The sequence below is a fragment of the Pan troglodytes genome, chromosome 1 (genome assembly GCF_028858775.2).
Source record: "Pan troglodytes isolate AG18354 chromosome 1, NHGRI_mPanTro3-v2.0_pri, whole genome shotgun sequence".
Classification (NCBI taxonomy): Eukaryota; Metazoa; Chordata; class Mammalia; order Primates; family Hominidae; genus Pan; species Pan troglodytes.
The window spans coordinates 219,339,003-219,363,858 of record NC_072398.2 but is presented as its reverse complement, the minus strand read 5'-3'; the positions used below and the strand labels follow the sequence as shown (position 1 = coordinate 219,363,858).

The 24,856-nt window shown below is 47.2% G+C and overlaps 1 protein-coding gene across 1 annotated transcript; it reads left to right on the top strand.

The window, feature by feature from the left end:
* Positions 1–1,973: 1,973 nt before the first annotated feature.
* AADACL4 (arylacetamide deacetylase like 4) lies at positions 1,974–24,610 on the top strand. The gene is made up of 4 exons (XM_525200.4): positions 1,974–2,603; positions 8,701–8,917; positions 19,322–19,385; positions 23,495–24,610. The coding sequence occupies exons 1-4, from the start codon at positions 2,436–2,438 to the stop codon at positions 24,267–24,269; spliced, it is 1,224 nt and encodes a 407-aa protein (XP_525200.2). The 5' UTR covers positions 1,974–2,435; the 3' UTR covers positions 24,270–24,610.
* Positions 24,611–24,856: the final 246 nt, after the last annotated feature.

Below are 24,856 nucleotides of genomic sequence, written 5' to 3'. Positions count from 1 at the left end.
GGATTACAGGCACGAGCCCCTGTGTTCTGACCTTCTTTATTTGTTTAATGATGTGGATAAGCTATTTCAGTAAAGTCTATTTCCTTTGCAGTGTGCAGCTTCTAATATCACACCTGAGGTGGTGCAGCCTTGGACCTGTGTACAGTCACCCTAAGAATGCAGTGTTTTCCACAGGGCTGTCTTGACTTTCTCCTTCCCTGATCTCTCTGTTAAGCTCTGTGCCTCTGTTGGTCTCACACCCAACTATTAGCCTCCACTAACTGCAGGCTAATTGTTCTACTGTTTTCAAAAATGCTCTGGGGGCAGTAATTGCGCTATCTGCTTTTCCAGGCCAAGCTCCTCCAGTGTGTGCTATCTTCAGGGGTATCCATAAACATGCTTAAGAAACCAAAAATTACATTATTTGTCATGAGTTTTAAAAGGATAATTACACCTGGCCGGGCATGGTGGCTCACGCCTGTAATCCCAGCACTTTGGGAGGCTGAGATGGGTGGATCACGAGGTCTGGAGATCGAGACCATCCTGGCTAACGTGGTGAAACCCCGTCTCTACTAAAAATACAAAAAAATTAGCCGGGCGTGGTAGGGGGCGCCTGTAGTCCCAGTTACTCGGGAGGCTGAGGCAGGAGAATGGCGTGAACCTGGGAGGCGGAGCTTGCAGTGAGCTGAGATCACACCACTGCACTCCAGCCTGGGCGACACAGCGAGACTCCAACTCAAAAAAAAACAAAAAACAAACAAACAAACAACAACAACAAAAGATAATTACACCTAGCCAGAATAGTGAATCTTATATCCCTCTAAGACAAACCTAAATAAACTCTTACAAAGATACAATGACGTAAAAACACAAAAATCTGCCATGCATATACTCACTGGGGTGAAGCCTCTTCTATAACTTTCGTTTTCTGAAACAAACCAACCAAACAAACAAAAAACCAAAAACCTAAAACATAAATAATAGGAATAAAAAAGGGGGTTTGCCTTCTAGTTCCAAGCTCCTGCAGCACTCGGAGGTTAATAACTTTCCCTTCCAGTCCCCTTGGGTGGTTTCACTTCAGAGTGCCTCCAGTAAAATACCTCCCTGTGAATAAATGGCTTTCCCTAGCACCCAAGGGGGCAGATTTTCAGCAAATTTGTTGAGTGTGTGTGTCAAGAGGAAGACACCAGTGAGTCCCCCTGGTGTAGCAGTTGAGCAACTTCTTTGCCAGTTCAGCAAATTCACACCATGCCCTTTCCAACAAGAGCTGGGTCTCATCCCTATGGGTGGAAACGGGGTCTTTCTTGGGTGCTCTATTTAAGCCCTAAGGGTAGTGGTATTTTCTTATATGTATAGTTTCTATATTCTCCCTTTTTTCTTTTTTGAGACAGAGTCTCGTTCTGTTGCCCAGGCTGGAGTGCAGTAGTGCGATCTCGGCTCACTGCAACCTCCAGCTCCCAGGTTCAAGCGATTCTCCAGCTTCAGCCTCCCGAGTAGCTGGGATTACAGGCATGTGCCACCATGCCCGGCTAATTTTTGTATTTTTGGTAGAGAGGGGGTTTCACCCTGTTGGCCAGGCTGGTCTTGAACTCCTGGCCTCAAGTGATCCTCCCAGCTTGACCTCCCAAAGTGCTGAGATTACAGGTGGGATTACCACCGTGCTTGGCCCAAATTAAAATTTCTAAAATTTTCAGGCTCAAAGCCTATTTCCCGAAATGGTTTCAATCATTTCTTTCTCTCTTAGAAGAAAGTAACGTGGATAAAAATTGTCCCCAAACCAGCCCTTGGCACCATTTTTAGAGGCGGAATATGAGGCTGGATAAAGCCCAGTTTTGCCTGCAATGGCATTCCTGTCTCCCGTCCCAGGACCCCAGAAGATTATGACTACCAGAAAACACGCCAATCTTTGCCCTGATCTGGCCAGAGGCCCAGAGGGTACATAGGCGGTGACAGAGTGAGACCTTGTTTCAAAAAACAAAACAAAACTGGGGTTAGGGAAGCTAGCTAGGGAGCTGGGGTGAGACGTGCTGTGCTCACCCTAACCACACTCTGACGAGGAAAGCTGGCGAAGTCTCCTATCTTACAGTTGAAAGATCAGGCCCTGGAGGCCTATATAACCCATATGAGATCTCTTTCTAGGGTTCCCAGGAGCCGAGGTGCCCATCTGAGCCTGATCTTCCTGAAATCTTTGGGAAGCTCACCTTCCAAGACTCCCCATGATGAGCAGTATTGATTTTTCTGGGTCCCCACATTGCTTAGGGAAATAGGTTCCTCCACCTCCCGTTGGCCTTTTTGTGCTTACCCTGAGAAGCTGGGTCAGGCCACTCTGTCAGGTGTCAGGCTTAGCCCAGAGAGAGTGAGGTGGAGGAGGCGGAGGGTGTAACCCAGCCAGGTCCTCTTCACATAAGCTATCAGACAAGCTCCTCAGGGCAGCAGCTCCTCAAGGCCCCAGGAACATGGCTGTCCCCTGGCTAGTGCTACTCTTGGCATTGCCCATCTTTTTCCTGGGGGTCTTTGTCTGGACTGTCTTTGAGCACTTCCTCACCACGGATATCCCTGCTACCTTGCAGCATCCTGCCAAGTTGAGATTCCTGCATTGCATATTCCTCTACCTGGTCACTTTGGTGAGTTTACTCTCAGGCCACGTCGTAACCTGGGGGCTTCTTCTCTTGTTCTCAGTACCTTACCCTCTTTTCCCTCTTTCACTTCCCTTCTGTCTCTCTCTCTTTGGACTCCCTCAAGATAGACTTGTCTCTTCTGTGTCTGCTATTCTGTTTGCCTCTCTCTTCCCTCCCTCCGTTCCTTCCCCCTTCCCATAGCCTGCCTGCCTTCCTCCCTCCCTCCCTCCCTCCCTTCCTTGTTTCCTTCCTACCTTCCTTCCTTCCCTCCTTTTGTTCCTTTCTTCCTTCCTCTCTCCTGCTCTCTCTAACTCCCTTCCTTACTTCCTTTAGCATCAAACATTTACCGAGTGCCAATCACTGGGCTCTTTTCTGAGAATTCAAAAACAATTTCAGACCCAGTTCCTGCCTTCCCCGGGCTTGTGGCCTGACAGCCCCTGCCCCTCCTTCAGCCGCACACACTTTCACCCTCAGTGCACTGACTTACCTACAGGTTGTTTCTATTTTATTTTACTTTTTTGAGATGGGGTCTTGCTCTGTTGCCCAGGCTGGAGTGCAGTGGTACAATCATGGCTCAGTGCAGCCTCAACCTCCTGGGCTCAAGCGATCCTTTCCATCTCAGCCTCCCAAGTAGCTGGGACTACAGGTGCGCACCACCATGCCTGGCTAATTTTTGTACTTTTGGTAGAGACAGGGTTTCGCTATGTTGCCCAGGCTGGTCTAGAACTCCTGGGCTCAAGCAATCTGCCCTCCTTGGCCTCCCAAAGTGTAGGGATTGCAGGTGTGAGCCACTGCACCTAGCCTCACAGGTGTTTTTTTCCTTATTCATCTCTGTAAGCCCAGTCCCACTCACAGAGCCTGGTATCTGGTAGGTGCTTACTTTTGTTGGTATACATGAATTTACCCAGCATTTCTGAGTGGCCGTGCCAGCCAGGCTCTGAGCAGGGCTTGAGGATTGGGGGTTTGGGGTGGACCAGCACGCACCCAGAGTTGCAGTGGATTTGGAAACAGTGGTGTGACATCTTGTTTGTGGCAGGCAACCTGAGTTAACCCCAATGTCCCAACCCTAGGTGGAGACCTTATAGAAGCCAAACAGCTCCTACTGATTCCAGGGCAGCTGTGGAGGAGGATGAGGAGGCCACGCTTAACTGACAGCAGGGCTTAGGAATAAGGAACAGAGACAGCAGCCGGACTGCCTGAGTGTGTGTCCCAGCTCTGTCACTCACTCGCTGTGCGGTCCTGCACCATTTGCTTAACCTCTCTGTGTCTCAGTTTCCTCATCTGGGAGGGTTAATATGTTTAGAGATGTTTAGTGAATTCGTAAAATAGATTTCTGTGCTGCTGGAAGTGTTCCCCATGGGTTACAAAAACATTTTCTAAAAGATCACTTTCAGAGACACTGACAAGTTCAGTGTGCAGTGGCATCAATGCCACTGACGCAAGGAGACAGGGCAAGGATGTAGAAAGTACTCGTGTCCTCTCATTTGGAGAATGCAATCAGCCTGGAATTAGGCAGTCTCAAGCCAGTGGCTGCAATCCACATGGAGTTACTAGTTGGGTTAGAGCCCCAGGATTTAAAACGAGGGCCTAAGATGTTCAGGTGGCCCAGAGAAATGGAGATTTTTCTGTCAGTGTTTCTCCTCAAAAGTAGCCCACAAGCTAAACATCTACCGATGACAGCTGCTATGGGCTGCTCACAGGGGACTCTGAGATGGGTCTGCAGCCGCTGAAAGGGTGGATTCAGCTTGTGGCGTCCTCTCTCGATCCCTCCGGCACTGGGGCCTCCCAGGGCACACTGCCCATCATGGGGTGATGATGATGAGGATGAGGACATACAGTAGTGAATGTTCATTCGGTTCCGGAGGACAGATAGACAACACAGGAACAAGAAGTTTAGGGAGGGCAAGGAAAAAGCTAAAAAGAGTCTATGGCCAGGAAATCAAGAGCTTTGTTTTGGTATCAGACCACCCTCTGAGCCCTGAAGCCCTCACTTACTCGTTTTGTGGACTCATGTTTTTGTGCCTTTATTTTCTTCTCTGAAAAGTGAGGATTTTTTTTTTTTTTCTGAGACAGGGTCTCACTCTGTCACCCAGGCAGGAGTGCAGTGGCGTGAACACGGCTCACTGCAGCCTCCACCTCCTGGGTTCAAGTGATCCTCCCACTTCAGCCTCCCATGTAGCTCGGACCACAGGCGTGCACCATCACATCACGCCTGGCTAATTTTTTGATATTTTGTACAGATGGGGTCTTGCTACGTTGCCAAGGCTGATCTCAAACTCCTGGATTCAAGCAATCCTCCTGCCTTGGCCTCCCAAAGTGCTAGGATTACAGGCGTGAACCACTGTGCACGGCCCTGGGGAGGCTTTTTATAGGGCGACATGGGGATTAAATGAGAAAAGCACTGAAAATGCACAGCACAGTGCTGGGTGCTTAGAAAGTCTCCATAAAAGTCAATTATTCATAGTATGCTTATCAAGTCCCTGAAGGCAAAGATGTAGCATTTCTTGAAATTATTATAGATTTAAAAGTTGCTATGAATGATTTCAGCCTTACTAAAATATATAAACAGTAATATAACAAACACTATTGCTTTTCTTTTTCTTTCTTTCTTTTTTTTTTTGAGACAGTCTCAGTCTCTTACCATGTAGGCTGAAGTGCAGTGGCACAATCATGGCTTACTGCAGCCTCGACCTCCTGGGCTCAGGTGATCCTCCCACTTCAGCGTCCTGAGTAGCTAAGACTATAGGCGCCTGCCACCATGCCCAGATAACTTTTTTGTATTTTTTGTAGAGACCAGGTTTTGCCATGTTGCCTAGGCTGGTCTTGAACTCCTGGGCTCAAGAGATCCGCCTGCCTTGGCCTCCCAAACTGTTAGGATTACAGACATGAGCCACTGTGCCCAGCCACTATCGCTTTTCTGTTTTTGTTTTTGAGATGGAGTCTTGCTCTGTCACCCAGGCTGGAGTGCAGTTGCGCAATCTCAGCTCACTGCACTGCAACCTCTGCCTCCCAGGTTCAAGCGATTCTCCTGCCTCAGCCTCCTGAGTAGCTGGGACTACAGGTGTGTGCCACCACGCCTGGCTAATTTTTTGTATTTTTAGTAGAGATGGGGTTTCACCATGTTAGCCAGGATGGTCTTGATCTCCTGACCTTGTGATCCGCCCACCTCGGCCTCCCAAAGTGCTGGGATTGCAGGCATGAGCCACTGCAGCCAGACTGCATTTCTTTTAAAGGGCAAATGATGCAATATTTGTCAAGGAGTTTCAACAGCTATTTAAAATTCTGGACCTCAGATCCTTCCTTCCTTCCTTCCTTCCTTCCCTTTCTTTCTTTCTTTCTTTCTTTCTTTCTTTCTTTCTTTCTTTCTTTCTTTCTTTCTTTCTTTCTTTCTTTCCTTCTTTCCTTTTTTTTGAGATGGAGTCTCACTCTGTCGCCCAGGCTGAAGTGCAGTGGCATGATCTTGGCTCACTGCAACCGCCACCTTCCGGGTTCAAGTAATTTTCCCACCTCAGCCTCTTGAGTAGCTGGGACCACAGGCATGCACCACTGTGCCTGGGTTTTTTTTTTTTTTGTATGTTTTGTAGAGATGGGGTTTCTTCATGTTGTCCAGGCTGGTCTTGAACTCCTGGGCTCAAGCAGTCTGCCAGCTTCGGCCTCCCAAAGTGCTGGGATTATAGGCGTGAGCCACCACGCCTGGCCACTGGACCTCAGATATTTTTAAAATCTTGATGCTCCCATGTATAATCTTAATAATCAGTTTTCCTCTCTGCCTCTGTCCTAAGTTACCAGCTATAGAAAATGTGGACTCAGAATTGGAAAACCAAACCAAAACCAAAACAAAGTAACTTCGTGGCATAGCTAGTGGCCATCACACAGTACAGTGTGATGTTAAACTTTCCGGGGTAGTGCGATGCCTATGGAGGTTTAACATCAGACTGCATTGTTCAAAATCCCCTAAACAAACATTTCCTGTTCTAGATGCTGGAGACAGAGGGGAAGGTGCTGAGATCTTTGCTCATGAGAAGCATTTGGTTTGGTGGTAGGAACAAACATGGGTGATCAGATCCACACAGTAAAGCCCCAGAGGAGTTCTAAAGAAATCTTTAGAGGCAGAGGTTGCAGTGAGCTGAGAATGTGCCACTGCGCTCCAACCTGGGCAACAGGGTACTGAGGGCCTCCAAGAAGGCAGTGGCCATTACTATGAGAGGGAGGAGGATGGCCCCACGTGAACATGACTCTTGAGCCTGGATATGAAAGTCAGTTTGGTGTCCAACCACCTGCTGAACAGGTAAGAAAGGCTCCCAGGAAAAAAAGGGAGGCATGGAGAAGCCCACAGTGTGTGGGCAAACAGGGCAGACAGCTGGGGAGATTAGCGCTGGGGCCAGCCTACCCCAACAACAGGTGCCACGACTTAGGGAGCTCACAGCCGAGCAGGTGAAGATCCATGCTGGTACAACATAGAGGCCTGGGGTTTTCAGATGTGGGGCAGTTGATGGGAAAAGCAGGTGACCTCCACCTTGCAGATCAACTCGTTCTCCTCCAACTAAAGCAGGGAAATCATTATTTTGTTTGGAGTTCCTTTAGGTGGACCTCTTCATGGAGGGAACCGATTGGGGTAGTCCGTGGGACCTCAGACAAGACCCAGTGGGTGCAAGCAAGAGAAAGGGTGGGGCTCACACTGGCCAGGACCCACTATGTAGGTGATCACATCCCATCCTCACACCTCATCCTTGGACTATACACACCATGCTTCTCATTTTGGGAAGTTCAGAGACAAATTGAAGCTCAGAGACAGTGATGCCCAAGGCTTTTCAGTTCATTGGAGTTTGGGTTCAGACTTGAGCTTGGATAGGCTTGGCTCCGAAACCCAAGCTCTTTCTTGGTTAGCAGTTGAGAACACAAATTTTGCATCTTACTTGTTGAACAACCCTGGGCAAGGAACTTGACCTTGGCATGTCTTAACTTCCTGATTTATAAAATGGAGCTGATAATTATGCCTGACTTAGAAAGGTTGCTGAGAAGTTTAATCAAGTTAATGATCCAAGCCACTTGGGCCAGTACTGGCACATTGTAAATGTCTGATAAGTATCAGCTGTTCTTGTCCTTGTCATTCTTATCATTCCTTGCTGTCTTCCTTATGACAAAGACACACTCCAAATGTGAGGTCTGTGGGAGAGATTATCCAGAATCGCTGAAATGTACTTAGTACATGAAATATGACACCTTGTAACTATATTTCGTGAAATATTCAGATGTTGAATTGTTTATAAGTAGAGTGACCGTATTAGTTTAAAAACACATTACTCCCTTGACCTGAGCCCACAGCAGACATCCCTAATTGATCACGTTGCTCTTTTTCATTGAACACAGACACAGTTAGGAATCCTTCCTAACCCAGAAGAATGATGTGTTGATACAGGTGAGGAACTATCTTTGCATCCCAGGCTGGGGAGAGTCCAGCACAGAGCTATAGAGAGGGAAGTTGCTGGCCAGTTGCCTTGCCCAATTGGCTCTTCTTTTTTTTTTTTCCCCGAGATGGAGTCTCTCTCTGTTGCCAGGCTGGAGTGCAGTGGCGCGATCTCGGTTCACTGCAACCTCTGACTCCCAGGTTCAAGCGATTCTCCTGCCTCAGCCTCCTGAGTAGCTGGGACTACAGGCGCTCGCCACCACGCCCAGCTGATTTTTGTAATTTTAGTAGAGATGGGGTTTCACCATGTCAGCCAGAATGGTCTTGATCTCTTGACCTCATGAGCCGTCCACCTCGGCCTCCCAAAGTGCTGGGATTACAGGCGTGAGCCACTGCGCCCGGCCAACAATTGGCTTTTCTAAGTCAGTGGCTTCTTCCCAGTCAGCCCCAAGCTAGGCTACCCTTTGGCAAATTCACATCATTATTCAATCAAGAGCCTCTGGGGAGAAAAGTTGGAAAACCCAGCCCTCTACCTGGACACAATCCAGAGCCTATGGATTCCTGAAGAGCCCCCTGTACCTACAGGAGGCAGGTGAGAAACTGTGAAAACATCCTAACAATTCTAAGTGTCAGGGAATCTACCATTCAGATTCTAACCTCTCCTAACGTCTGGCTTTCTTTTGTTACCTCCAACAGGGGAATATATTTGAGAAGCTGGGAATTTGCTCCATGCCCAAATTTATTCGTTTTTTACATGATAGCGTGAGAATTAAAAAGGACCCTGAACTTGTGGTGACCGACCTGCGTTTTGGGACGATACCCGTGAGGCTGTTCCAGCCCAAGGCAGCATCCTCCAGACCCCGGCGAGGCATCATCTTCTACCATGGAGGGGGCACAGTATTTGGGAGCCTGGGTAAGGGGCTTCCCTGTGGCTTTGTAGAGGAAGGGCCTCATCTGCATGCATAGCCTAGCTCATGCCTCCCGCAAGAACCCTTCTACAGTAGCTTAAAGGAATCAGTTGTTGGAGATTTTTATAGCGTTAATAGCCCAGACTAAGGGCTTTGGGCTCAGGTCAGTAGATAGTGTGGCAGCTGACATGGGAATCCTTTTCTTTTCTTTAATATGATGGTCTCAGTCAAGATGGGGACAGCAGTGTCATGGCGGGGCTGTCCCAGAGGCTGTGGACTCCTCTCTCCCCTTTCTACTCCTAGTCAGTGGCCTGCCGCGTCTCATTCACAATGATCCCAAACCCATGTATTTCCCTCTAGCTCTGCAGTATCATCATGACCCAAGACCCCATCCTTGCTTGCCTGCCTCCTTGCACCCCAGCCTCCCAGCCACGGGTCTCCCTGATTCACCTCTCGCCCCTCATATCTGGTCCCTATCCAGCAGCAAGAGGGATTTTTTTTTTTTTTTTTTTTGAGACAGAGTCTCGCTCTGTCGCCCAGGCTGGAGTGCAGTGGCGTGATCTCGGCTCACTGCAAGCTGCGCCTCTCGGGTTCACACCATTCTCCTGCCTCAGCCTCCCAAGTAGCTGGGACTACAGGTGCCCGCCACCGTGACCGGCTAATTTTTTTTTTTTTTGTATTTTTAGTAGAGACGGGGTTTCACTGTGGTCTTGATCTCCTGACCTCATGATATACCCGCCTCGGCCTCCCAAAGTGCTGGGATTACAGGCGTGAGCCACCACGCCCAGCCTTCCAGAGGGATCTTTTAAAAATACAAGCCAGAGCTTGTCAGTCCTGCACTTAAATCTCTCCTGTGCCCTTCCATGAAACCCAGACTCCTCCCACAGCCTCACCCGGGTCACCTGTGGTGTCCCTTACCCGTTCACTCAGCTGCAGTCCCAATACGTGTCTATCTGCTGCAGACACTTCAGCTCCTTCTCACCACCGTTCTCCACCTGCTGTTTCCCCAGTCTCAAAAGATGCCCTTCCCACTCCTGACATTGCATGGCTGACTACGCCTGGTTCTTTCAGTTGTATCTCAACTGTCCCTCCCCAGAGTTGTCTTGATACCGGTGGGCTGGGGGATGTCCCCAAAGGCCAGTGGCACCTCCAGCTGGTGTCCCTGCTCTTGAAACCGTTGTGAGAATGAATTCAAGGACAAGTCAGAAAATAGTGAAAATACAGAGATTTGTTGCAAAGGGAAAAGCACACACTCAAGAAAAGGGAGTGGGATGGACTTAAGAGAGACAGGCGCAAAGTAACGCTACCTTTATGCATTTCTTTAACCAAGGGGTGGACTATTCATGAAAATTCTTGGAAAAAGATGATGTTTTCTCGGAACTGTGGTGCCACCCATTTATACACCAAATATGGTGTCCCCATCACTGTCCTGTCGCTGGTGGGTGTGTGTTTAACATGTTAATGAACACGTAAGGAGGTCCTAGGAGAAGCCCAGGTCCAATCCAGTGCCATGTTGGGTCCAGTCGGTCTTAGCCAGCTTGGTCCACACCCTGGCTTTTCAGGGTTTTATCACCTTCTGTGGCTATTTCAACAGTTTCCTTTTGCTAGTCATGTGAAACTGCTGCCTGGAATTTTCTATTCTTCTGCGACCACCCTGTGTAATTCCTATCTCATTTTTTTTCCCTCAGAGATTTCCATCTCCTATACTTAGGGGTTGATGACGGGGGAGGTCAGTCTTCAGTATCTACTTTCTGCTGATTAGGGGTCTTGGCCCCGCCTAGTGTAGGCTTGGAAATCTCTGGATGCCTAGCCTATGGGTGACCCAAAGTGAGTCATCAGGAGGATCTGAATCTGAGGCAGGGATTGGTTGGAATCCTTCAGGGCCATCCTTTTGACATGGAACTGTTGCAGTCTATTAGATTGGTGTGAAAGTAATTGCAGTGTTTGCCATAAAAGGCAAAAACCATTTGCGTCAACCTAATAGAAGACATAAACTTTACAAAGAAATTAAACAAGCAAGGACCCAAGATCAGAAGTCATAAGACAGCTATTAGAGGTCCCAGGAAAGGTAGGACTCATGTCACACTTGGTAGGTATCCCTGGTTGGAGTCCCACATGGTTTCAGCAGTGACGTTATTGAAATTATACAGCCAGATAGCCTGTTGGTAAAACTTTGAACATGCAGTTCAGCTAATCCTGAATTGTTGATATAAGAACAACAGGTATGGTTTATTACTGCACAAACCCTTCTGAATGGTTTATGCTCTGGTCCTGTTAGGGCCTCGTACAATGGCTTAGTAATGAGCGCAAATCCTGGGATCCAAATCCTGTAAAACCTTGGCACACCCAGGAAAGTTCTAAGTTGCTGCTTTGTTTGTGGAGGTCCTACCTTCAAGACTGCCTCCTTTCATTTGATGGACAAGGTCTGGTTCCCTGGGCTTAGGATGTGCCCCGGATATTTTACTTTACTTCAGGTTTAGAAATCTGGGCCTTGGATGAAGAGAACTTATACCCTCTTTTTCCCAGGAAGTTTAGGACCTGAATGCCATTCTTCTCTGAGTCCTCTCAGAGGGACTGCATACAAGGATAATATCCATGAATTAGAGTATCCCCCCCTTTCTAGCTCTAGCTCCCTTAATTCTCATGCCAAGGGATTTACAAACATGTGAGTCCTATCCCCAAAGCCTGGAGGCAGTACCATCCAGGTGTGCTGTTGGGAAATAGTAGTTCCAGGATCAGTTCTCTCAAAAGCAAACAAATACTGAGATTCAGGGTGCAGAGAGAAACCATCCACAAGATCTAATACCATGAACCAATTGGTGTCTCCCAGTATTTGGGTAAATACGGTATGAAGATTTGGCACTATACGATGTAAGAGAATTACGGTCTCATTGTAAGTCTTGAACTACTGTTTGGTTTTTGGACAGGAAAGACAGGAGTATTACAAGGAGATCTGCCTGGAACCAGGAGCCCATGTTTTAACAACTTCTCAATTAGAGGTTGCAGTCTTTGCCTGGCTTCTGATTTGAGAGGATATTGATCCTTGTATGGGGAATTATTTTTGTCTTTTAAAGAGATGATCACTGACTGAGCATGTATTGCTTTGCCAGGAGTTTCTTGGTTCCATACTTGTGGGTCTACTTGAGACCTTATTTCGGTGTGTGAGTGGGTCTCCTGTTTTTCTGAGGCTGATTTAGAAGGAACAAGCATTGCTGATAAGGAGGGCTTTCTAGGGCCTGATAAAGTGGCTTCATTTATTGGGATGGCTAGGAAGTCCCATCCCTGTGGGGGTTCAGTCAGGCTGGTGGGAAAAATTTTGGTTATAATAGCCACAAACCTTCTTGGAAGGCCTGAAGGTTTTTGCAAAAATCTCAGGATAAGGTTATGGCTGAAGGCAACCTAATCCTTACCTTGAGTAAATAGCTTAAAGTGGATACAAAGGAAGATAGAACAGTTTATCTAAATAGCTTGTTTACTCATGTGGTCCTAAGACTAACCTTTGATCATTCATGGGCAAGATGGCCCTCTCCGGGGTAGGGGCGACCAGGTTAATTACCCACAGGTGTGTTGACTCAAGCCTTTGTCAATTAATCTTTACTGAATAAATACGAGTCTCACTGGCTGGTCAGGGCTGTGGCCACTGACTCTTTACAGCACCTTGCTTGGTGTCTGTAAGCGGCTTGGACGCTCAGCTGGACTGGCAAAGCAGAATACATGTCAGTACATGTTATTCATCCGTTGTTGGGTCAGGGTCTCGCACATCCCAACAAACAAATGGGACATTCTGACATAATTAGAAACTCATGAGTTAATATATATATACTATATAGACTATACTATATATATAGTCCTAGCCTGCAGCTCAGGGGTAAAGTAAAGCACTTTGATTTTGGGGTGCCATCAACACCTGTGACACTGTAGTTTTTGGAGGATAAGGGCCCAGGGTGGCTGTTTAGGAGAGAGTAACTGGCCCCTGAGTCAATTACGAAATTAATATTTTTACCAGCCATGTCAAGAGTCACTGAGGCTCCTCAGTTGTGATGACCATGATTTTTGTGGGGGCTGCCAGGAACCTCAGGCCTCTTCAGTTCTCAGTTATGGCCATTATGGCATCGGGTGTCCCCTGCCTTCAGAGCTCAGGGCAGTCCCTTTTCCAGTGGTCCTTCTGCTTGTAGTGAGGGCAGGGTCTAGGTGGGCTCCCTGGCTGGGACATCATTGCTCCAGTGTCCCAGCTTTTCACACTTGAAGCAGTAACCATTGCCTGCAGGTTTGCTGTTAGGTCTGTTTGACCAACGACTGAAGCCTCCCTCTGGGTGACCCTGGGTTTGTGGGGTACAGGTTGCAGAGTTACAATGATGGCTATCATTTGGGCTTGCTCTTCATCCCACTGTTTGCCATGCCGGGTCTTTTCAGCCTTTTCAGCCCTGTCCCTATTATTGAATATCCCAAAAGCTACATTAAGCATTTGATTAACAGGCATTTGGAGTCCCAAAGCCAATTTCTGTAATTTTCTCCTGATGTTGGGCACTGACTGGCTAATAAAGGGTTCTGATAAAGAGCCATGAAGGCCTATATATATGGTATTTCAGTCCATTTCTCCTGAGATTTACGAAAAAGACCTAATCACAAGATGGTATTAAAACTTAGGGTTTCATTCTGTGGCCATTGCACCCGATTTTCCAACTTATATTGGGGCCAAATGGTGTTATAGAAAGAAATGAGTTTCTTCTAAGCCCATCAAGTTTAAAATTACTCCAGTTTTTAAGAATGTGTCCCAAAGGGGAGTTGGCAGAGATGGAAAGTTACCCATGGCCTTGGCTTGTCCTTGGCATGACTTGAGACAGAAGGGGAAAATAACAGTATGGTTCCCTCATGGATGGACTGGTCCTGGCATTTTATGAAATGTCCCTTGTGATTGGCCAGCTCCATGTCCACGCCAGGGAGACAGGCATCCCAGTTCCCTTGGCTGGCTGCCTCAGTGTCCAGGCATCCCTGGAGCCCTACTGTCCTCGGCATCTAGGCATCCCTGGAGTCTCAGTGTTGCCCAGGCATCTGTGGCCCCTGGGGCTTTGGAAATGGGAAGGTCGAGAAGGGCAAGCTGTGGGCCTGCAAGCTTGCTGATATCCATCTGAACATTTACCACCAGGTAAAGCTTGGGAGTAGAGATGATTCAGTATGGCCAAAAAATAGGGACCTTGAAGGGAGTACTTGGCATTCCAGAGAACAGTATCTAAGGGGCCTACCCTGCTGTGTCTGAAGAGTTCAGTAAGCTTTCGGGTGAAGTGTGAGGAAGAAGCATGAGAAGAGAAAATCACAACAGTAAGGTTTAAAGAAAGACAAGGAGAAAACATTTTCCAACTAGCCTCAGTGTATTGGCACAGCTGGTCCCTTGGGAAAACAGAAGCCCCTTCCCAGGAAAAAGTCATAGTGCTCCTTGGAAACCATCCATCCACTGCCTGGTATGGGTTTTTACCCTACCACCCTCATTAGCCTCGTGTCAGGGAGGACCATGGTGCCTCAAAGCTACTCAGTGTAAGGCTGGGCATGGTAGCTTATGCTTGGAATCCCAACACTTTGGGAGGTTGAGGCAGGTGGACTGCTTGAGCTCAGGAGTTCAAGACTGGCCCTGGCAACATGGTGAAACACCCCTTCTCTACAAAAAATACAAAAGTTAGCTGGGCATGGTGACACATGCCTATAGTCCCAGCTACTCAGGAGGCTGAAGCAGGAGGATTGTTTGAGCCCAGGAGGCAGAGGTTGCAGTGAGCTGAGATCACACCACTGCACTCCAGTCTGGGTGACAGAGAAAGACTGTCTCAAAAAAAAAAAAAAAAAATCAAACAAACAAAACCCAAAACTACTCTGTGTAGGTTGAACATTTCTCATCTCTGCTTGTCACCCATCAGGGTGAGTTGGGTTTTCCAGCCTGAGGGAGCAGCAGGGAGGCAGGCTGTAGTTAGCTCCAAGAAAGAAGGAAGAAAGTATAATTCCAGAGAACAAGAGGACTCAAACTAAGGTTGGAGCGGGACTTACCAATTGCCAGTGGTTCTAAAATGGGAGCGATGATGTTCCTGACTGGCTCGCCACAAAGATGATACTGCTGGTCTGGGTGAGGTCCCCAAATGCCAGTGGGACGTTGACCCTCGCCAGTGTTCAGGCTCTTGACACTATCATGAGAATGAATTCAAGGACGAGTCAGAAAATGGTGAAAGTACAGAGATTTATTGCAAAGGGAAAAGCACATAGTCAAGAAAAGAGTGCAGGCAGACTCAAGAGAGACACGTGCGAGGAGGATTGGGGCTGCTACCTTTATAGGTTTCTTTAAACAAGGGGCGGAATATTCATGAAAATTCCTGGAAAATGGCGGAGTTTTCTCAGAACTGTGGTGGCACCCATGTGTACACCAAAATGGGTGTCTCAGAACTGCCATGGTACTAGTGGGTGTGTGTTTAGTATGTTGATGACATAGAAGGAGGTCCTAGGAGAGACTCAGGTCAAATCCAGTGCCATGTTGGGTCCAGTCGGTCTTAGCCAGCTTGGCCAACACCCTGGCTTTTCAGGGTTTTATCAGTCTCTAGCTTCTGCAGCCATTTCAAGTTTCCTTTTGCTCATTGTGTGAAACTGCTGCCTGGAATTGTCTTGTCTTGCCTTCTCTTCTCCCCTTCTCTCTCTCTCTCTTTCTTTCTCTTTCCTTCCTTCCTTCCTTCCTTTTTTTCTCTTTCTTTCTCTTTCTTTCTTTCTTTCTTTCTTTCTTTCTTTCTTTCTTTCTTTCTTTCTTTCTTTCTTTCTTTCTTTCTTTCTCTCTCTCTCTCTTTCTCTCTTTCCCTCTCCCTCTCCTCCCTTCCTCACTCCCTCCTTCCCCTTCCTTCCTTCCTTTTTCTTTCTTTCTTTCGAAACACAGTCTTACTCTGTCACCCAGGCTGGAGCACAGTTGCACAATCTCAGCTCACTGCAACCTCCACCTCCCGGATTCAAGCGAGTATCGTGCCTCAGCCTCCCAAGCAGCCGAGATTACAGGCGCGTGCCACCACACCTGGATAATTTTTGTATTTTTAGTAGAGACGGGGTTTTGCCATGTTGGCCAAGCTGGTGTCGAACTCCTGACCTCAGGTGATCCACCCGCCTTGGCCTCCCAAAGTACTGGGATTACACGGGTGAGCCACCACGCGCGGCCTGGAATTTTCTATTCTCCTGTAACCACCCTGTGTTATTCCTGTCTCAGCCTCCCTGGACATCTTATCTAAGAACTCTCCCTGCTGACTGCTGCCCTGCCCTGCACCCCTGTATCCACCCCCGGCGCTGATGCTGCCCTGCCCTGCCCCCCGTGTACACCCCCTGCACTGATACTGCCCTGCCCTGCACCCCTGTTTCCACCCCCAGCGCTGATGCTGCCCTGCCCTGCACCCTGGTCTCCACCCCCGGCTTCATCCTTGTTAATTTTCTTCAGGTACTTGACACAGTCGGAGCTCATTTTGTTCTTTCATGGGTTTCCATATTCAGTACTTGACTCCCCCCACTAAAAATGAAGAGTGCAAGAAGTTTTGTTTGTTGCTGGATCCCCAGTGCCTGTTGTTTTCATTTTTTGAATTGAATGAATGAACGCACGAATAAATAGATGGATGGATGGGGGAATAAGTGGATGAAAGGATGAGCTTGCGAATGAACAAATGGATATGGATGTATGGACCGACGCATGGACACATGCGAGAAAAATTTGCCCATAGGAAAAGGCGGGCTTCTCCCGGTACATAACTTCCCCGAGATTAGGATGTACTGCCACCTGGTGGTGGGAGTGACGATGGACAGTCTCTAGCTGGATCTGTTGTCATGGGAACAGAACCCAGTTCCTGGCCTCATGGACCTGACAGTCACCTGAGGGAGCTGGACACTGAAGTTATTGCAGATCATGATAACACAGGTGGCATGGAGAAACTCACAGCATCATTCCGATTTAGCTCTTCTCATCAGAGAAGTCAGATTTGACCTCAGGCTCAATGGATGAGGAGGATCCGGCCCTTTGGAAGCCGGAGAAGAGGCTTCTAAGTGAGGGCCGGGGCTAGAGGGAGGCGTTTGCTTCAGGCTCCAAATTCAGAGGATGCCAAAACATTCATTAATCAAGATAAGTAATATTTTAATACAATGTTTAAAAAAACTAATATTAATGCAAAACAATTATGATGAACAAAATGTCAAAATGTATACACAGGCAGGACCCAACAGGGCACAGCAAGTGTGCAAGTGAAAAGTAGAAGCCTGTTTATATACATATATATATTTTAAGGACAGGGTCTTGCCCTGTCACCCAGGCTGGAGTGCAGTGGCGTGATCACAGCTCACTGCAGCTTCCAACTCCTGGGTTCAAGTGATCCTCCTGCTTCAGCCTCCCGAGTAGCTGGGACCACAGGCATACACCACCCCCCCCCAGGTAATTAGTTATGTATTTGTTTGTTTATTTTCAGACAGGATCTCACTCTGTTGTCCAGGCTGGGGTGTAGTGATGCAATTATGGCTCACTGCAGCCTCAACCTCCTGGGCTCAGGTGATCCTCCTGCCTCAGCCTCCTGAGTAGCTGGGACCACAGGCATGTACCACCATGCCTGGCTAATTTTTCACTTATTTGTAGAGACGGCGTTTCCCTGTGTTGCTAGGCTAGTCTTGAACTACTGGGGTCAAGTGATCCCCCCACCTTGGCCTTCCAAAGTGTTGGGATTACAAGAGTGAGCCACTGTGCCTGGCCTAATTATTTTTACAGAGACGGGGTCTTGCTATATTGCCCAGCCTGGTCTCAAACTTCTGGGCTCAAGTGATCCTCTTGCCTTGGCCTCCCAAAGTGCTGGGATTACAGGTGTGAGCCACTGCACCCAGCCAAGCCTATTTAAAATTTTGATATTTTGTTCAACATACAATTTTTTGGCATTAATTGTGATTTCTTAATTGCATCCGAATGTTATTTTTCTGTATGGCTGAGTGTTGTGGGGCTCCCTTGATTTTGCACCCAAGGCGATGTCTTGCCTACCTCACCCTAGTCCTGGCCCTAGTAAGTCTAAGTGGAAGGGACAGTAAGTGCAAAGCTCTGAAACAGGGACAACCTGACATGCTTGGGAAAGGAAGAATGTCTGGGTTACATCGGGAAGATGACACCCAGGTTGGCCCCGGGTGGCTAGAAGAGGTCTTTACTTTGCCTGGGCCTTAAAATCACCTGGGAATTTTAAAGTCATATTCACACCCAGATCATACCCCAGGCTAAGTGGGCAGGACCCAGGCATCAGCATTTTTTTTTTGAGATGGAGTCTTGCTCCGTCACCCGGGCTGGAGTGCAGTGGCATGATCTCGGCTCACTGCAACCTCTGCCTCCTGGGTTCAAGCAATTCTTCTGCCTCAGCCTCCTGAGTAGCTGGGACTACAGGCATGTGCCACCGTGCCCGGCTAATTTTTGTATTTTTAGTAGAGATGGGGTTTCACCATATTGGCCAGGTTGGTCTCAAACTCCTGACCTCGTGACCCACCCACCTCGGCCTCCCAAAGTGCTGGGATAACAGGCGTGAACCAGGGCATCAGTATTTTTAAACAGCTCATCAGATGACTGCAATGTGCAGCCAGGGCTGAGACCTACTAGTATGGAAACTTCAACTTAGGGGCTGACTGCTCCGACTCAATTTAGACCCCTCTGTGCCTCTGGCTCCATTCAGAACCATTGTCATCTCCCTCAAAGAGCATTAATGAGGCATGCACCCACTTCAGCAACCTCCCCCAAACCCTGGAATTACCTGGTGTGATTTAGAAAATCCTGATGCCTGAGCTTCCACGCTAGAGATTCTGATTTAATTGGTTTGAGGTTTAGCCTGGGCCTGAGGACTTGTAAAAACTCCCTGGTACCTCTATGTATGGCTGAAGTTGAGAATGCCTGCATTAGAAGTGTATTTGGCAGTGATTCTGTGTCTGCCACTGTGCTAGTATGTTCTACGTACTCATATTGACGGACCTGCCTCTGAGAACTTCATATGCACCACTCTACTAATAGAAACATCCCGTCCAACCCTTGTTTATTTCTTGATCAATATAAATTTATAGTTATTATTAACATCCTAGGGCAGGCATGCCTAACTTCCCTTGGTTTTGTCCATTTCAGATCACTAAGATTTCCAGGTTCCTGATTTCCTCCACTGTAAAATAAATGTTGCAGAAAGTGAGCCCCAAGGTGAATTTGAGTCCCAAAATTCAGGAGGTTGGGGACAGATGTATGATTTGGCCTGGCTTGTTGGCTCTGCCCAGGCAGAGGAGGCAAGGATAGAAACAGAGAGGATGCCACACCCCACACCAAGACTGTCAGCTGGCTCTTCCTGGGGGCTGTGGTGAGATGGTTTGGGTCCTACTCATGCGCTGCTGCTCTGAGTGTTTTTGTCTTGCAGATTGTTACCACGGCCTGTGCAATTATCTGGCCCGGGAGACTGAATCTGTACTTCTGATGATTGGGTGAGTTTCTGGAGACAGTTGGTAGGTTCCACAGGGGTGAGAGGAGATAGGGTAAGTTCATGGGTGATTTGTAGATCAGAGAGGCCCTAACTCCCAAGAGGCAACTCTTGGACATGCATCCACAGAGACAGGCGCAGCAGTGCTCGAAAGAGCAAAAACCTGGAAGCAACCCACATGTCCATGAACGGGGGCGTGCATGAATAAACCACAGCACAGCAACTGTTAGATTACATAGCCATGAAGATATTATGGATTTTTCCACAGCCATTTAAATAAATGAACTAGAAAGGTGTACCATATTGCAAATGAATCTTAGTAGTATAAAACTAAGTGAAAAATGTTCAAAAAATTACATAAAGCCTGATACTCATTTTGCAAAGGTAAAAATGTTAAAACCAAAAGAATACTTTAGAGGAAAACACATAGACGTAACAAGACAATGTAACATAGAAAGAAAAAAATGATAGACACAGGATTCAGCGTAACCATTCATTAAGTTGGAGGAGAAGCAAAATGGCATGATGGTGGGGTTGGTGAAGGTGATGGGCAAGATTCTGGCTGTTGTTTGGGGTGATGGTTCTGCAGGTGCTTATTGCATTGTTAAAAACTAACTAAGCTTCTGGTCCTACAGGAACTAGTGTTGAGAGTGTCTTAAGATACAACCCTGGTCCTATAAAAACAAAAGGGAGATGGGGGCATCTTTAGAGTGGATGGAGGGGGCAGTAGGGGCTACTCACTAGGATTCTGGTTCTTGGCTCAAGAGATCTCACATCACTGGGAAAGAGTTTAGAGAAGGCCAGTGAGAGAAATTAAAATCTGCCTTTTTAGATTCTACCTCTACAATGGACCTCCTCAAACCTTAGCTGCCCCTAGGCTTTGGTAGACAGAAGAGCTGTGTGACTTAAACAAAGTCACTTAACATCTCTGGTCCTCTCTGATGAGATTGAGGAAGCCAGCACTTTCTAGTATTCATCAACATACCTCCCAGGTGGCTTACCATTGTGTCTGAAATTCCACCATTACAGTCTATGTCACCAAAGGCCTTTGTGATAATAAAAACATCCCTTGAACAGGTAGCACATAAAGGTATGAATAAGCACCTGCATTAATACCTTGTAGGAAATTGCTTAGGATACCATTATCCCAGATACTTGGACCTGCTGCACGGGCCAGGGCAGTTTTGATAGAGTGGCTGATGGAGCTGCGTACACAGATAAGGGCTTCCAGGAGGCTGCAGGGAGACAGTAGCTGAGAGGAGACTCCCTGAGAGACACTGAAGGAAGGGAGATGTCTAAGGCCGGGATGGGACTCCCTACCCGAACTCTTGGAGAAGATGGGTCTTTTGACCTTTGGTTCTGCGAAGCCTTCACCTCTGGGTGAGTTTCTTAGTTTGGGCTGCTGTAACAAATTACCATAGATGGGGCAGCTTAAACAACACTTTGATTTCTCAGAGTTTTGGAGGCTAGAAGTCCAGGATCAGGGTGTCAGCATGGTCAGGCTCTGGTGAAGACCCTTTTCCAGGCTGTAGACTGCCAGCTTCTCCTTGTATCCTAGAATGGCAGAAAGAGAAGCCAGAGAGCTCTCTAAAGCCTCCTTCATAAGGGCACTAATCCCATTCATGAGGGCTCCACCCTCATGACCTGATCACTTTCCTAAGGCCCCACTTTCTAATACCTTCGCATTGCAGTGTAGGATTTCAGCATGGGAATTTTAGGGGGACACACACATTCAGTCTATCACAGTGAGCAAGAGAGAAGTGTAGGGAGGCACAGGAGAATTTCTGCCTCTTTCTGGCAGGTCACAGATTTTGCCAATAGAAAGTACCTAATATTTGTTATCCCCTTCATCATGTTGGAGTCATATATTCAACATTTGGTGAGAAGTATTCATTTCTAGAAATGGGAAAATGAAAGCTGAGGTTTGTACTCTCTGCTACCAGGTGAAGGGGCCACCTCCCTGCAAGGACCCTCTAAGAAGCATGTGTTTTGCCTGAGCTTAAATAGGAACCTGCTTCGATAACATTGATAGATTTATCAATATATTGACCATCTAGGAAATGGGCAATAAGATTATTGGGCGATAATTGTTTCCTAGATGGGCACTAAATTATGCTGCAATCAATCAAACTCTATTTTGAAAGATGAGGTGTTAACTTTTAAAGGAAACAAAATTCAAGGTATAATAGAAGGAAGTGTTTTCAAACTGGTTCTTTTGAACCCTAGAGTTCCCTGTGATGCCTTAGAGGCAGCTATGGAGGTCAAAGAAGAAGGAGAAAGAGTGAGGGCTTATGTTCCTTACCCTTGAGCAAAACCAGAACAACTGCATTTGTTTATTTTATACAATGGGGCTCTTATATAATTTTTTTCTTCGAAATGAAAAAAATAATTTTGTCGTTCTAAGTTGAAAGCCACTAGTCTAAGGTGTTATTTTTCCTTATGAGCTTCTTCCAAATTTAATGTGATAATTAGAATATACCTTTTTGATGTTTTCTTTTCTTTTTCTTTTTTCTTTTGTTTTCTTTCTTTTTTTTTTTTTGAGATGGAGTCTCACTCTCTCCCAGGCTGGAGTGCAGTGGCACAATCTTGGCTCACTGCAACCTCCACTTCCTGGGTTCAAGTGACTCTCCTATCTCAGCCTCCCAAGTGCCTGGGATTACAGGCTCCCACCACCACACCCCGCTAATTTTTGTATTTTTAGTAGAAATGGGGTTTCACCATGTTGGCCAGGCTGGTCTTGAACTCCTGAGGTTGAGTGATCCTCAGCCTCCCAAAGTGCTGGGATTACAGGCGTGAGCCACCGCCCGGCCTTGATGTTTTCAATGATAGATTGTAAGAACAGAAAAGATGATTAGCAGCCACTTCAACTTAACATTTAAGAGAACAATTGTTTAGATAAACTCTCTACTCCAATCAGTTAAGCCAAACTGTTTCTATTTTTTTATTCATTCCTTTCTATTATCTTAATCTCAATTTATGCATTAATTAGCTTGTTCATTACTGTTTTTAAAAGCTCATTTTAAAGTTCCTTTTCTTTGCCCTTGAATTTCTTTGAGGGGACATACTTCGGAAACCAAACCTCAGGATACTGAAGACCAACGCCCTAGTGTTCTTCACCAGCTGCTGGCACCCAGGTCTTCTGCAGCTTGAGCTGTGGGTTTCCAGGCTAGCTTTCCGTCTCTACATTACACCTTCAGAACACTCCCTGCCCCTCTTGCCTCCCACACTGGAGTGCAGTGGTGTAATCACAGCTCACTGCAGCCTCAACCTTCTGGGCTCAAGCAATCCTCCTGCCTCAGCCTCCTGAGTAACTGAGACCACAAGTGTGTGCCACCATGCATGCCTAGCCAATTCTTTTAAATTAGATTTTTGATTTTTTTTCGTTTTGTTTTTGAGATGGAGTCTCGCTCTGTCGCCCAGGCTGGAGTGCAGTGGCGCGATCTAGGCTCACGGCAAGCTCTGCCTCCTGAGTTCAGGCCATTCTCCTGCCTCAGCCTCCTGAGTAGCTGGGACTATAGGCGCCCGCCACCACGCCTGGCTAATTTTTTGTATTTTGTTTAGTAGAGACGGGGTTTCACCGTGTTAGCCAGGATGGTCTCGATCTCCTGACCTCGTGATCCACCCGCCTTGGCCTCCCAGAGTGCTGGGATTACAGGCGTGAGTCACCGTGCCCGGCCTAGATTTTTGATTAAAAAAAAAATTCTGCCTGAAAGTAGCTTCATCTTGACTTTAACTTTAGTGTTCTCTCTCCCTTTCTCTACAGACAAACAGTGGGACTGGTAGCGGTTTCATTTGCCTTTTTTTCAGCCATTGCTGGTTGTTTTGCTCCCAAAGCAAATAGCTTCAATGAAAACAAAGTTGCATCACCTCGTATAGAGTTTACGGGAAGCTGAGAGAGCACAGGTTTGGAGTTAAGAATCCTTGCCTGTATGACTCTAGGCAGGTTCTTCACATGCTCATAGGAAGACAATGGGGATAAAATCCTTACTTCATAGGGTTATTCTGAGGATTTAATCAGATATAGTCTTGTAAGGGGGTTGAGGATTCTGTTGAAACAGCTCCCTAGCAACACTGTCCACACTGGCGTAGTGTTGCTCCCTGTTTTCGTTTTAGGTACCGCAAGCTTCCTGACCACCATTCCCCTGCCCTTTTCCAAGACTGCATGAATGCCTCCATTCACTTCCTGAAGGCTCTGGAAACCTATGGGGTGGACCCCTCCAGGGTTGTGGTCTGTGGAGAAAGCGTCGGAGGTGCAGCGGTGGCCGCCATCACCCAGGCCTTGGTGGGCAGATCAGATCTTCCCCGGATCCGGGCTCAGGTTCTGATTTATCCAGTTGTCCAGGCATTCTGTTTGCAGTTGCCATCCTTTCAGCAGAACCAAAATGTCCCATTACTTTCCCGGAAGTTCATGGTGACTTCTCTGTGTAACTATCTGGCCATTGACCTCTCCTGGCGTGACGCCATCTTGAACGGCACTTGTGTACCCCCAGACGTCTGGAGGAAGTACGAGAAGTGGCTCAGCCCTGACAACATCCCCAAGAAATTTAAGAACAGAGGCTACCAACCCTGGTCTCCTGGCCCTTTTAATGAAGCTGCCTATCTAGAAGCCAAACATATGCTGGATGTAGAAAATTCACCCCTGATAGCAGATGATGAGGTCATCGCTCAGCTTCCTGAGGCCTTCCTGGTGAGCTGTGAGAATGACATACTCCGTGATGACAGCTTGCTCTATAAGAAGCGCTTGGAGGACCAGGGGGTCCGCGTGACATGGTACCACCTGGAGGATGGTTTTCACGGATCCATTATCTTTTTTGATAAGAAGGCTCTCTCTTTCCCATGTTCCCTGAAGATTGTGAATGCTGTAGTCAGTTATGTAAAGGGCATATGACAGTAACCCTGGGGCCCCGAGGAGGAAGGGGCAAGTATGGACTCTACCAGAAACCAGGTGCTTTAGTGAGTTCTATTTTATCGACTGAAGAGGTGCTACATCAATGCTTGGGGCAGCTGGGAAGGGTGAGAAGTAAGCTAACAGTCTTGCTTAGTATTCAAGAAAATCCAAACTGTGTCTGTTTCCTTCCAGCACTAACAATGTCCATTGCTGGATCTAGCGACATTCTCTAACATTCCCATTTAGGTGAAATAAATATCAAAAGGAGAAAAAAATGCCTTTAAAAATTTCTCAAAGCCACAACATATAAGATCTGTGCAGAATAAATGCCAACAACTGGTCATACTGTCAGTGGTGAATTTGTATCCATGAAGACAAAGCATTGCTGGAGGGGGCATCTAATTGTTCCTGCGGCCAAAGGTCACTGGGTCAAATCTCGACTTTGATTGGCTCCAGCTGGTCTGGGAAATGCTGTTGCAATGAAATTCTACCCTTGACCATGAAGATCTCAGAGGGGATTAAGGGAAAGAGAGAGACAGGGAAAGAGGCAAGAGGAAAGGAACAGAAGAAAAGGGTGGGCTCTGGGG